Below are 13,838 nucleotides of genomic sequence, written 5' to 3' on the forward strand. Positions count from 1 at the left end.
ATCTCCTGAGCAGTAACCGATCCCATCTTCCACTGAAGCAGGCGCACGGGATGCAGCTGTGGTCCTCTGTCCCTTCCCTGGGGACAATCAACACCTAGTCTCTTCTTAAGACTGCCTGGCTGCCCGTGTCTTCCTGGTGGAATGACCACTCCATCTTCTGCCATGTTTTATTTTGTTTTGTTTGTGGTCTGGCCAGGAAGCCAGGGGCACTTATCACTAAGCCAGACCCTACCCCCTTCTGATTTCGAGGCACTCAGGGCCTCCCTAAGTTGCTGAGGCTGGACTTGAGCCTGCGGTCCTCCTGCTCAGCCCACTGAGCCTGGGATCACAGGTGTGGCCCCTGCTCCCGGTGCCCACCAGGCTCTCACCACGGTGAGGAATCCTCAGTCTGCATCCTGTCCTAGCCATCTATGCTTGGCTTTTCTTTCTCTTAACGACTTTTCAAGAAGCAAGTCTTGGTTTTGATGAGACCTGTTATCAATCTTTGGCTCCCAAGCTTTGGGTACTCTAAGGAAGGTCTGTCTGAAGCAAGGCAGCAGAGACATTCTCTTGTGTTTTGGTTTCAAGTCTGCAGTTCTGCAGAGTGTGATCAGGCTGGTAGTCCACTTCAAGGGACTTTCTGTACACAGAATGGTGGGCCAAGCCTCCCTGTCCTTCGTATGGCTCTCCAGCTAATTGGGCACCGCTGGGTGAAGATGCCCCTTCCCCACTGGATGCTCTGGCACTTCCCAAGGGACCAGCATGCTGCACACCAGCACGTGCGTCTGTCCTGGCCTCTACCCTAACCCGCTCACAGGGGCCTTTCCTGTGGCCAGCACCATACCACCCAGATACTACAGCACTGTCACAGGAAGACCCTGAGCCCAAGGGACCTCATTCTGCCTCCAGAGCGCCGTGACTTCATTCAGGTGTGTGCTGCCTTTGGGTCTGTGACTGGATGGGAAGTCAGGATTTAAGTCCCTTGATCTCAGTTCTTTTATGTGGCACTGGGACTGAACCCAGACGTGCTCTACACTGAGCTGCGTCCCCAGTCCTTTACAGTTTGAGACAGGGTCTCACTATGTTGCTGAGGCTGGCCTGGAACCTGGATCCTCCTGCCTCAGCCTCCTGAGTTGCTGGGACCACAGGCCTAGGCCCCACACACACCTACTTCTATTTTTTATGGTGAACCATGAAAGACGGGCGGGGGGCAGACACTGTCTTCTGGCTGCGAGCTCAGGTGCCCTTGGCTCCGCGTCCTGCCAGCATACTTCATCTCTGCCAGGTGGGGCCCTGCTCCCCCTGCACACCCTCAGCTGGGCCCTATGGCCTCTGCACACCCTGGAATGTGCCTTACCCCCGTGTCCCCACAGATACGTGGCACCCACACACGGGCACCTGTGTCAACGAACGGAAGCTGCATCCTCGTGTCCTGCCCACCTCTTTGTTCTGCGGGGAAAGCGTCTCACACACACACCAAACTCCTGTCTTCATTCCCTCCAAGTACACGAGAGAAACCGTCCCCAGCCGCTGAGTGTACTGACCTGCCGCCCGACCAGCGCCCTACCGCACAGAACTCAGCTAGATCAGCACATTTCTCACTGATGGAGTCTTAAAAAAGCAAATCATCTCCCTGCAAAACAACCCCACGGAGCATCCCCAGGCGTAGGATGACTCACGGTCAAGGACCCTGGGGCCACAGGCGAAGCCAGGCGCTTGTTGATGGACTGGAAGGTGGCGGCAGGGACGCCAGCGATGGTGTTCACAATCACATTGCCACTCACTGTGCCTGGGAGGAGGACAAAGTGAGCAGGGGCCAAGGGGATCCTCCCCCACCTCACCCTTCCTGGTGAGCCTCACCTGCTGGTATGCTCGTCCCGGTCACTGATGTCTTAATGGTTCCTGCCTGTTTGAAACAGAAAGCACACCCAAGTGTGTGTCCCGCTCCCTGGCACACCCACATCACACAGTCACCCACACTCCACCCACGCGGCCAGCCTCCCATAGGCATGGCCTTGCTGCTCCATCCCCTTGCAAAGGAGCAGCTGCAGCTCAGGCCTCAGCTCAAAGGCAACTTGGGAAAGGCTCCTACGACCCAGCAGTCACTGCCTGGCTGTGCTCGCCTCCTTCCACATTTAAAGTGATCTAGCAAGGTTTGGTGGTGCACGCCTGCAATTCCAGCAGTCAAGGAGACTGTAGCAGGAGGATCGCAAGTTCAAGATCAGCCTCAGGAACTTAGCAAGGCCCCCAACAACTTAGCAAGACTCTGTTGCTAAATAAAAAATACGAAGGGCTGGGGATGTAGCTCTGTGTAAAGCACCCCTGGGTTCAATCCCTAGTGCTAAAAATAAAGCAACTGCACCTGCTGTCCTCCCAGCTCCACCAGAACGCACGTGCTGGCAAGTGGGGACACAGCAGGTCTGCCCCTCCCCCAGGGTCCCTGCACCCAGTAGGTGCCTGATCAATGCATCATTCTAACCTGCCCAGCTGCTACAGAAATCCCACTGAGGCTGAAGGCAGAAACAAAGCTAATCTAATGGAGAATACTGTTCTAAAACAACAATCAGAAAACCATTTTTGTGCCTGGCTGAGGCCTAGAGTGCACCCCGGTCCAGCCAGAAGACCTGCTCTCCGCCAGTGGCCTGTGCACGACTCCAGTGTCTGGGCCGCGCTGCCACACGCAACACGGGTGCCAGCAGCCTCATGAGGGTTGCGCTCGGCCTTCTGCTCTCACACACCACACCACGCACTCTGCCTCCAACAGGCGGGTGGGGGAGACCGCATACACGTGCTGGGGACAGCTGCTTGCGGCCCTGTGGGGTCCTCTCCAACCCCCACCCAGGTGAGCACACTGAGCCACGGTGGGCTGGAGGGGGACAGCGGCAGGAGGCGCACCCCTGCTCCCTGGAGGGCACGAGGACTCACCAGCACGGCTGCGCTGCCCACAGTGGTGATGGCGGGCTGCCCCTTTGGTGGGGCCTGCACAGGCTGCGGCGGTGCTTGGGGCTGGGGCTGGGGCTGGACAGTGGGAGGCCCTGCGGGTGGCTGGCTGCCAGATGCCTGTGGCTGGGGTGGAGGTGGCGGCGGCTGCTGTGGGGGTGGCGGGGGCTGTGGCTGGGGTGGCGGCTGTGACACGGCCGGCTGCTGGGTCTTCTGCTGATCAGCCAAGGCCTAAAAAGGTCGGTGGTAAGAGGAGCTGTGAAGGGGTGGCACGGGACCCCTACCTGTGACCCCCAGCCCCAGAACATTCCCACGCAAGTGCAAGGAGCCAGCACCTCACCTTCTTCTCCTTTGCGATCCGCTCTGCACGGAGGGATGCGACCTGGATGGGAGGCAGGGGCTTGTCGTAGGTGATTCCACTGAAACACAAGAGTGAAAGCTTGGAACACAGCCGTGCACATCCACGGCTGCAGCTTCCCGCAGTCAACAAAGTCTAAAGATGTTAGGTGGAAAATCCCAGAAGCAAATAACTTCTAAGTTCCTAAGCATCACTCTTCAGAGTAATGTGACGAGACGCACCGTCACTTCCCTCCCACCCCGTCCTTTGTCCAGCAGATCCACGCTGGGTGCCACTAACCATCCTGGGCACCAGACTGAGCATCTCTGTGGCACAGAGCCGCAGAGCTTGTGTTCCAACCACCTGCACCTTACTTTACGAGGGCCACTTTATGCAGGGTGAGGCCACCCAGGTTGTGAAGGGACCCATGCTTCCACGAGGCGCAGAGGCAAGTTCCTCCACTTAGCTGAGAACAAGCACCCGTGGGCTTGGTGCTGTCTGCAGTCCCGGGCATGCCTTGTGGACGCTGAGCCCACTACCTCTGTAGACATGTCTAGACCAGCCAGAGTCTAGCCCCTGACTCCTGGACACGCCCCTCGATAGGCACCAGTGCTGGCTGCCCTTCAGCCCATGGACACAGCCACAGCAGTGGCCACCTCAGCCCCCACATTGGCTGCACGAGGCTACCTCAATCCTCCTGCAGCCCCTGCCCCTGCAGCAGGTCTGGTGGCTGGGACATCGTCCCTTAGCCCTCTCTCCACACCCAGCCCACAGCACCCCCGGGGGAAGAGTCTCTGAACAACCCCCAGAGAACTGAGGCTCTCTGCCCTGAACTAGGAGCCCTGTATCTGCAGGGCTTGCAGTCAGCACATCAGACACACCTAGGGCACATCTGGAGATGATCTGACCAGGGCAGGACGAAGATTCCCAGGAGTACGGTCCCTCCCTAGAGGTGGGCTGCGCCAGAGCCAAGGCGCTCTGACAGGGAACACTCCCTGCAGCAGTGCACAACAGACACTGCGAGCCCAGGAGGAAGCAAGGCCAGGCACAGTGCCCCTGGCCTGCATGGGGCAGACCTTCCTCTGACACCACTGCCCAGTGCCCAGCCCCACAGCTCGCCCACTAATAGCATCATCACCCACCTGTTGGTAAGCGTTTTTTCCTCAACCTGATGTGTTTTTAAGCACAGCAACCTGACGGCTGGCAAGGCCAGCGGAGGAAGAAAGTCCTGTGGCCACCCACAGCCTCATACACACCCCGTCCCCGCAGGTACCCTGCCAGGGTGAGAGGGAATCACGGCCCCCCACTCAAAGGACATGGCTCTCCACGTGCCCCCGCTTGCAGAAGCACCCCGGCACACCCGGCCAACAGCAGGAGTCCACAGGTCCCAGGCTTCAGCCAGGTGACTGGACGCGAGTGGATGCTGAATCAGGACCTGGCTCCCCACAGTAAGAAACGCGTCACAAACACAGAAATACCTTTCTGACAACACCGAGGCGTGCTTGGGGTTTTTCTGAAAGGGATTCATGCCGAGCCTGCAGTTCAGAGAATGAGACACAATCACTGCACAGAGAAAAACAGCACTGAGAACAAGGGGGACGGGGCGCAGCCTGCCCAGTGGGGGACCCACAGAGGCTTGATTGGCGGGCTCCTCTTGCCAGCTGTGGTCTTCATCAGGTCAAAGTGGCTGCTGAAGAGCTGGGTGTGCGTGGCGTTCTCGTCCTGGGCGTAGATCTGGCTCGTGCGCAGGGGACGGTTGTTCTTACTCTGGAACAAAACAGAGGAGGGCACATGCGGCTGGTCTGCTGGCCAGGGCGTCCCTGAACCCGACTTCGCTTCCCTGCCCTAGCTCTGAGTGGCAACGGCACCATTGGAGCAGCACCATGAAGTGGCCGTCACTGCTGGTGGCTGCACAGAGGTGCTTAGGGCCTCACAGTGGGTGAGGGCAGAGCAGGATGTGCCTTTCCTGGGCAGACCACCCCCCACAGGCGCTCGGGGGGCACTGACAGCAGTGATGACCACCAACATGGCCTTCCTCTACCCATGGTGGACGTGAGGGCAGCACCATCCAGGACGCCCGCAAGCGCTTGCCCAGGGGATCGGCACCACGCGTGCCAGTCACCCTTCCCTCACGAGCCCTGCAGCTCAGCAAAGCCTCTCGGCCGTCGCACATGTGCTCTGGAGGCACAGAGAGCACCGCCTGCTCAGGACCATGGCCGTTCAGGAGGAGCCCAAGAAGCTCAGCGCCCCTTCCTGGCAGGGCCCTTCTGCTCGGCACCTCTGCACGTGGGCAGCCCCACAACCCCACGACCAGAGGCCCGCATGCTGACATGGTGATGGTTCAGGCACAGGCACGGCAGATAGGTGCACACATGTGGGCAGCTGTTGCTGGAGAAACCCCTAAGTTCAGAGGGCATGCTGAGAAAGCCTGACCTAGAAAACACTGGCCCTCGTCCTGACCGCCACACGGGACCCTCTCCCATAGAACTATGAGCCAGCCGGAGCAAGCAGGCAGACGTGCGGGTGGGCATGCCATATGCTCCACACCCAGGAAAAGGAGAGTGGGGCAGACACAGGACTGTCCAGCGAGGGACCTGCTGGCCCTGACTACGGCCTGCAGTGTCACAGCACTGCACGGGTGGTGAGCACTGGTGGGGGTTGAGTGAGCGCAGCGGCCCCCTCCCAGCAGAAGCCAACCCTGTGGCACAGGAATCAGGGCTCCAGAGAAAACCACTGGCCATTGCTAGGCAGGTGCCCCGCTGGGCCTGCCCTGCACCTCACAGAAGCAGCACCTTCACCCCACCACTGTGAGCCTGGCTCTGAGCCTTCGCCTCACAAACCAGGTAATAGGAGGAGACGTTCCAGCTTCCCAGTCCCATGGTGAGACAGTGGCTGTCAGCACGGGGCAGTGAGGAAGGACTTTCGCACTCTGACCAGCGTTCTCAGGAAGAACGTGAAGTGTCTGAAACAGTGGCTATCAAGCAAGCCTAGGGGTGTCCATGTCCTGGGCACAGTGATGGCTCCCCTGCAGAGGTCCTGGTTCTCACAAAATTGACCACACGAACACCCTGAAGGCCAGGACTGGATGCCTGCCTCTGCCCTGCCCTTCCTTGCCAACCAAGGCTGCTGTGCTGATGGGAGCCCAGGCAATCTCTGCCCTGTTCCTGGAAAGGGACAGGGCATCTGTAAATGCTGGCCTGGTGAGCCATGTGCCCTCTGCCTGGGGCAGGCAAGTAGTGAGGAGCTGTGAGCTGAGCCGGAGGCCCACCTCACACTCGCTCCCAGGCAGCAGGCTGCAAGCCAAGCCCTGGGCCGGCACCCACCCGGCAGAGGAAGCAGGAGACGCCCTGCAGGAGCCATCATCAAAGCTACAGCCGAGCGCCTGGATGGCAGTTTTCCAAATAGCAGCAGGACAGATGCAGGTGAGATAACACATCAAGGCTGCAGCCAGCACAGCCACGACCTTCACCGACCAGCTGGCATGGACCCCTGCAGGCTGCCCATGAGCTGGGCACATGGACCGCTCCTTGAAGCTCCCATCAGAGCCCAGGGGCAGCCAGCTGCACACAGACATGCCCTCCCAAGGGCCGCGCGGCCAGCTCACCTTGCCCTCCTCTCTGGGAATGATGACGTTCTCGTAGCGGCTGCGGCACTGCTTGGAAGAGCGGTAGATGCGGCTGCAGGAGTTAACGACATCGCTGACGAGATCCCAGTTGGGCGTGTGGGCAGGTGACACAATCGTGAGGTTCAGGGGCAGCTCAAGTAACTGCTTCACGGCCTGGAGGGCAGGGGCAGATTGCCAGTGCTGTCCGCCAGGCCCCACTCCAGGCCCCGCCAGGCCCCACCCCAGGCCTGCATACGCCACGCACCTGCAGCAGGGCCCAGTCCTCGCCAATGAGCCACTCGGGGCTGTCCTGGGCAGGCTCCCCTGAGGACTTGACGCAGGTGGGCAGGGGCTTGGCGAAGGGCGCCTGCTGCTTGAGCAGCAGGTTCTTTTTCTGCTCCTTGCCTTCACGCCGCATCTTCAGCATGCCCGGCGTTGCCCGGTCGAACAGGGATCGGGGTGGGACGACCGCCTCCCCGTGCCGCTGCTTCTTCTTCCTGCCTGCAGCTAACCAGAGGCTTGGCTTCAGGGAAGGGACGCCAGAGACGAGGGGTCGGCAGGGGAGACAGGGCAGGAGGGCCACCACGGGGCACCAGGACTGAGGGACTTGGGAGGGACTGCTACAGGACAAACTGCCTCACTGGGAATGGGGACACGTGGACGTGGGACAAGAGATCACAGATGAGCCTGTGGTCGCCACCCCCTGGCAGAGGCAGGAGAACCACAGCTACTTGAGACGGGCTGTGGCAACCTGGGACACAGCCGTGGGGCACACACCCGAGGGGTCTGTCTTGTGCCGCTTGCGCTCCTTCCTCACATACACGGGGGGCAGCTTGGCCTCTGGGATGGGTGTAGCCTCATACATGAGGCACATGACAGAGTCGATGTACACGTCGTTGTCATCCTGGGGTGGGGTGGGTGGGGTCCAGAGCTGCGCAGAGAGACTCCTGTGAGCCACGGAGCTGTGGAGGATTGGCCACTTGGGCACGAGCTGAGGGCGGTTACTTACAGGCATGACCTCTGTCTGTCCATCGGCATCTTCGTAGACATATTCCTGCACAAAGTGGACAAGTTTCAAGATCCAGCCAAGTCTTAGCCCCGTGCTGTGCAGCACCACCCATCCACTCTCACTTACTCCTGTCTCTGGAGTAAGTCTGAGTAGTGCAACTGAGACTTCAAATGTCTCACCCATGGCTGGCAATTTGCTGTAGGGAAAGCCAGCATCTAATTGTGCACTTCCTCAAGTATGAGAGGCGAGGAAGGTGGTCCCAGGTGTAGCTGAGGTGCACAGCCTGCAACAGGCCGGCGGGAGCAGGGAGCCCAGGTGCAGGTGGGGCCATACCATGCTGTAGGCGTCCTCCCGAGTGTAGGTAAGCAGCTCTGCCTCCTCCTGCTCCCGCTGCAGCTGGGCCTCCCTCTCCTGCAGGATCTGGGCATTGTGGGCCTCCCAGTCCCTTACCGATGTCAGGACTGCGTCCTGCTGGGAGGATGGGGAAGGACATCAGGACCAGAGCTGGAAGTGCTGCCGCCAGCCAGGCGCTCAGAGCCTGGCAGGCCAAGCTGCGTCCAATCAGACAGGACCATTCAGGGAGAGGGGAGGGCCACAGGCATTTGAGCTGCGCTCAGGCGGCTCAGCACTGCTGGGTTGAGGCTCTGTCCTTTTAATTTAATGAAATCACATTTACTTCCAATCAAAGTCAACACTCAAAAAATCTGAAACTCCTCACATGTGAAATGGTCACAAGTTGACTCTTACCTCACTATTTCTCTCTCTCTCTTGGTCAACAGTCGTATGGAATAATTCCAGGTAATTCAAAGCATACTTTTCAATTGGTGTGAGCTATTTCAAAAACACATATTTTTAAAATAGGGTTAGGAGCAAGTTAGTAAAAGTTAATAAGGTTCTTTATAAAATGTGCTCACCAATATGTCACTCAAAAAAGTGCTCTAGGGCTGGGGATACAGCTCAATTGGTAGAGCACTTGCCTTGCAATGCACAAGGCCCTGGGTTCAATCCCCAGCACCACAAAAAAACAGACTGGAAAAAAGTGCTCTAAGTCAAAGTAAACACAAAGTATTTTAAGAAAGCATCAGAATCCTAAGACATTCAGCTTAAGGAGCAACTCCACCATGCCCACACCTGCTCCATGAGGTCTGCCAGCTCCTCAAGCTGCGAAGGCTCCTCCTCACACCTGGAGCTGCCCACCTCTGAGGTTGACAGGCCAGCACTTGCTCCGGGCACTGCTTCCTCTGCAGTCTTCTGTGTGTCCTCCTCCAGATCCTCAATGCTCTTGAGGGCCTGAAGAGAGTCTGCCTTAGCCCACCGAGACGCTCTTTCAACAGAGGCATCTGTGTGGCAGCATGCCAGTCCCTGGGAGTGGCCAGTGGAAGGACCAGGCTCCCAGGGACACAGAAAGTGGATTCGAGGAATCTTGGGGGGGTGGGGGTTACTGGGAGTGACATGGGTCAAATAAATGATGCTGCGGGATCCCACGGCTATGTGTGTCCCAGGCCCTCAAAAGCTGCTCTCCAGCTGACAGGCAAACATGGGGTGGAGCCAAGTGGAACAGCCCAGGGCTGCACAGGAGCTCCATCTCCAGAGGGAGGGTCGTGGCCTCACCACCCAGCCTTGCCACCAGGACCACAAAGGAGGCCAGAGCCCATCCTGCACAGAAGAGCAGCCCCCAGGTCGGCAGCCCCACCCACTCCAGCTTCATCCTGCTCCAGAAAAGCCAGGTGCACTTAATCACGGCTGCTGGTGGGCGAGGACAGACCGGCTGGCTCCTAAGCCCAGGTGCAGCTGGGGGTCAGGGGACTGAAGTGGGACTGTGACCTGCATCCAGGCCCTTGGGCAAGGTCTGCCAGGGCTCTTGCATCATAGTACCTCACACTGCACTCAGAAATCATCCCCAGCTGGACGACAGAGAGGACTGTCACAGCGACTCAGGCAAACCTCTTTTTGTGGCACAAGGGTTCAAACCCAGGTGTGCTCCACCACTAAGGCCCAGCCCCAGCTCGTTCTGTTGCCTGAAACAGGGTCTCACTAAGTTGCTGAAGCGGGCTTGGAACTTGCTGTCCTCCTGCCCCAGCCTCCCAAGTGATTGGGGTCACAGTGTGGCCACTGCCCTTGGCTCAGAGAATCTTAAGCAGAAGACAAAAAGCAACGACCATTAAAAGAAGACTTGAACCCCAGATGACTGGAAATTTCTGCTCAACAAAAGACAGCACAGGGGCCACAGCAATGAGAGCTGACTTGAACAGATGTCTTGGATACGTACAATCTTTACTGCCAATCAAATATTGTTTCAATCTTGAGCTATTTTAAAGTAAAACAATGAAAGCACTGAGAAAAGAAAACCACAGAACAGATGCTGCATGTGGCTCCAGCCACGGCCTCAAGTTCACACCACACAAAGAACTCCAGCAGCCATTCAGACAGACAGACTACCCAGCCAGGCCGGGGCCCATGCTGTGATCCCAGTGACTTGGGAGGCTGAAACAGGAGGACTACAAGTTTGAGGCCAGCCTGGGCAACTTAGACTCTGTCTCAAAATGAAAAATAAAAAGGGTGAGGGGTATAGCTCAGTGGTGGAGCACCCTTGGGTTCCAGTAAAAAGGAAAATGGGAGAGGCGGGGGAGAGAACCCAATTTAAAACAAATAGAGAAACCTGACCAAGCACTTTATTTTGAAAGCATCAGGGGATTAGGCGTGGGCCAGTGGAAGAGCATCCGCCTAGCATAGGCAAACCCCTGGGTCACACCCCAGCACCACAGGGGCTGGGGAAACATCCAAACTGCCATGAACACAAGGGGGTGTTCAAATGTATTACTCAACAGCAAGATGCAGATTAAAGCCGCTGCCAAAGACTATCACAAGTCCCCCAGGCCAGCACCCAGCCCTGGAAGAGTGCAAGATGCTGCAGTCAGGGGAATGGGTACCATATGCCCTCTGCACACCACAGGCTGCTCCAGCACTCATCGTGCACACCTGCTGGCCCACCTGCAGGACCCCACCCCGGGGCTCGTGCCTTGTAGGAATCTGTGTTCACATTCACATGCGTTCGTGCACAAGACAACGGGAACAGCTTCAAAACAGAGCCCACCATGCCAGGACAGCAGGTTTGAGCGACGAGCTAAGTGCTCACCCAGCAGAAGGCTCCCCAGAAAGACAGCAGGCAGACTCGCACCATGTAGAGCAGGGGCCCAGGCAGGGTCCACTTACACCAAACTCAAACTAGCTGTGACCAGCCCTCCCTCTGAGGGTCGCCTCTGGGTGGTGACTAAGGGGTGACAGCCATGTGTGTCACTTTGTCAAATGCATCCAGCTGGAGCTTTGTGAGGCACATGCTCTGCACGTTTTCAGACCTCAACAGAAATCTTCCTTGAAGCTCCCTTCAGGCACAACCCCCTCTTCCCCCATGAGCGTGGCCCTGCAACCGCGCCCTGGTCGCCAGAGGCAAGTTCAGGGTGTATATGCCCACAACAGTAGAAGGTTACTCTACCAGTCTCCAGCCGCAGCGCTGGCCCCTGCTGGAGCAGCCACCCTCCTCTCACGCCCCACGACAAGTCCCACCCCACCACTGCCCACTCTGTCCTGCAGGCTCCCTGACCTGCTGTGACCCAGCCTCAACACAGGAGCCAGAACAATTGCTCCACACAACCTTGGGCCAGGTCCTGGCAATACTGCACCCTTGGGGGCCCTTCCCAACAGGCCTCACCCCTGCCCCACCCTGGCTTTTGGGGTGCAACGCTTGTGAGCTGTCCTGCTGTCCTGTCTGCACTCCTCACCAGAAGGTGAGCCTCGTCAAGTGGGACTCCCACCCTGCCCACCGCTGCCCCACTTCCTGCCATAGTGCTGATACACGGCGAGACCCTTAGCACAGTGGAAAGGCTGTATGTGGACAAGCTGTGCTGCTCTGACCAGAGCCAGACAGGCTGTGAGGCACAGGCCACGGCAGGTGGGACCTCAGACATGCATCCTGGCCTAGGCAACGGGAACCTGAACAGCTGCACAGTCATCACTGGGAAAGGCTGTCTCCCTACTATCACTCTCCTGCTAACATCACCTGTTTTTAAACATAAATACAGAACCATCTCTAAGACATTTCTGGGTGACGGAAATCATATATAGGAAGCTTCTGGAAGGGAACAGGAGAACTTGCTGTCCCAGAGTGAGGAAGGAGGGTCCAGTGGGAAGACTGGCAGCCTGCAGGGAGACCCTGCTGCCCTCACCTCTGGAGTCAGTACTCCAGGTTGCCAGTTTTCAGTGCCCAAGGGCTTGTGCTGGGAGGCAGTATGGCTCTGTGTGGCCAGCACGGCCTACAGGGAAGGGCAGAGTGGTGCGGGGCTGCATGGGCAGGGTCTGTCACCCACCATCCACAGCTTTCTAAGAGATAAGCAAGTTGGGAAGCCAGTGGCTACCCTGCAGCCGATGGTGGATGAGTGGCACTCGGTGCTTCGCTGGCAGGGGCACTGGAAGGCAGGCCCAGAAAGAGGGTCTGGAGGGAAGAAGCCCCTCTCTGGATGGGTGGGAGGAAGCAGGAGCTCAGGGAGGATGGGGGCAGGGGCCTGTGCACAGTCAGAAGCAGGGGACAGAGGGGTCCCTGAAGCCAGCCTGGGATGTGTCCACACAGCTGACCACCCAGAGGGCACCAGCTAAGAGGACACCCCTGTCCTTGCACTTGAAGAGTGACCAGGGGATGATGGAGGTGTGTGACACTTAATCTACGTGGGGGGATGAATGAGGTGTGTGGAGGGCCCTCTTCCCCATGCCTTCAGCACCAGCTGCGGGTTCGAACCTGCAGCTTGGTGGCCACATGGTTGCAGGCTGCTCCAGTCAGAGGAGCTGCAGGGGACACAGGAGACTACTGATGTGCCCCAGACTCCTCCTCCCACTCCCTCTGCACTCCTTCAGCCCCTGGATGGCAGATGGCAGGGAAGAAGGCCAGGGCACATGGCCAGGAGCCAGGGCTGAGCGCTCAGACACCCTTGAGGGAGTGTGCCAGCTGCCAAGCCCCGCAGATGCCCGCAGCCTGCAGGGAGACCCTGCTGTCCTCACCTCTATGAATGGCCTGGCGATCTTGGGCGCGATGGTTTCGCTGACAGTAGGCTCCTGAGAGAGTACCACAAACTCCTCGGCTTTCACTGGGAACCCGGTGTCATCCAGTGGGGAGTGAACCTCAAATAGCTCCTGGATGGTCCGCTGTACACAGAGGAGAGGTCATTCGGCAGGAACGCACAAAGAAACCACCAGACATCCGCCGCCCCCCCACCCCGCACCTACACACGGGGCACACCTGGGTCAGGAAGGCCATGGAGTAGTCGTTGCCCTGTGCTGCCACTTCGCGGATCAGATCCTTTGTTCCGTTTTTCAACAGTTTCTCTTCAATCGAGTTGCCACTCACAAGCCTGGCGCAAAAGGACGTACAAAAGGCCGCCTGAGACCTAGGGACATGGCCAGGCCAGGCCAGGCAGGTGCAGAGGGCCATAGCTGCCCCAGCCCACCGCCCCGACGGCCTCCCGCCTCAGCTCCTGTGCTGCGAGCGCGGGGGCCAGTCTTGACCCAGGGTCATTCCACTGCACCTGTTGAGGTGCTCATGGGACACAGCAGGACAGTGAGCAGGCAGGCCCATGGCAGATGCTGCCCTCATGTGACAGGCAATGGCACAAGGGCCCCGAAAGTGGTCTAGGCACAGCCATCAGTCTGTCACCTTCCCACAATGCCCTTCTGCTTTAAAATCTTAAAGGCTAAAACCAAGAAAGCACAGATTAAAAAATTAAAGGTTTTCAAAAGGGAACAAGTAGAATTTTCCCCAAAATTCCAAACTCAGGAACCTAAACGGAAACCACTCAGAAGGGCACAGAAAGTGATAATCAGAAGTTCCTGGAGAAACTCAGTGCCCAGGCCACAGAAGGGAGAAGAAGTGAGTGAAGGACAGTGGTCCTGGGAAGAAGACGTGGAATGTGCTCATCATGCTG

The 13,838-nt window shown here is 58.2% G+C and overlaps 1 protein-coding gene across 7 annotated transcripts in view; it reads right to left on the minus strand.

Annotated features, from left to right (window-relative positions):
- Ep400 (E1A binding protein p400) overlaps window positions 1-13,838 on the minus strand; it is a 100,899-nt gene that overhangs the window by 13,607 nt on the left and 73,454 nt on the right. For 4 of the 7 annotated variants that reach the window (XM_027952025.2, XM_071615863.1, XM_071615865.1 and 1 more), the window contains 15 exons: window positions 13,157-13,268; window positions 12,919-13,062; window positions 9,001-9,159; window positions 8,617-8,700; window positions 8,203-8,340; window positions 7,870-7,914; window positions 7,638-7,791; window positions 7,126-7,367; window positions 6,861-7,034; window positions 4,887-5,023; window positions 4,735-4,791; window positions 3,260-3,338; window positions 2,905-3,150; window positions 1,840-1,885; window positions 1,659-1,768 (listed from right to left, as the gene is read on the minus strand). In XM_027952025.2, the coding sequence (XP_027807826.2) occupies window positions 1,659-1,768; window positions 1,840-1,885; window positions 2,905-3,150; window positions 3,260-3,338; window positions 4,735-4,791; window positions 4,887-5,023; window positions 6,861-7,034; window positions 7,126-7,367; window positions 7,638-7,791; window positions 7,870-7,914; window positions 8,203-8,340; window positions 8,617-8,700; window positions 9,001-9,159; window positions 12,919-13,062; window positions 13,157-13,268 (1,927 nt within the window). The remainder of the gene's footprint in view (window positions 1-1,658; window positions 1,769-1,839; window positions 1,886-2,904; window positions 3,151-3,259; window positions 3,339-4,734; window positions 4,792-4,886; window positions 5,024-6,860; window positions 7,035-7,125; window positions 7,368-7,637; window positions 7,792-7,869; window positions 7,915-8,202; window positions 8,341-8,616; window positions 8,701-9,000; window positions 9,160-12,918; window positions 13,063-13,156; window positions 13,269-13,838) is intronic. The other 3 variants (XM_027952026.2, XM_071615866.1, XM_071615862.1) reach the window with 1 other exon arrangement.

Source organism: Marmota flaviventris, chromosome 1 (genome assembly GCF_047511675.1).
Source record: "Marmota flaviventris isolate mMarFla1 chromosome 1, mMarFla1.hap1, whole genome shotgun sequence".
NCBI classification, from domain to species: domain Eukaryota; kingdom Metazoa; phylum Chordata; class Mammalia; order Rodentia; family Sciuridae; genus Marmota; species Marmota flaviventris.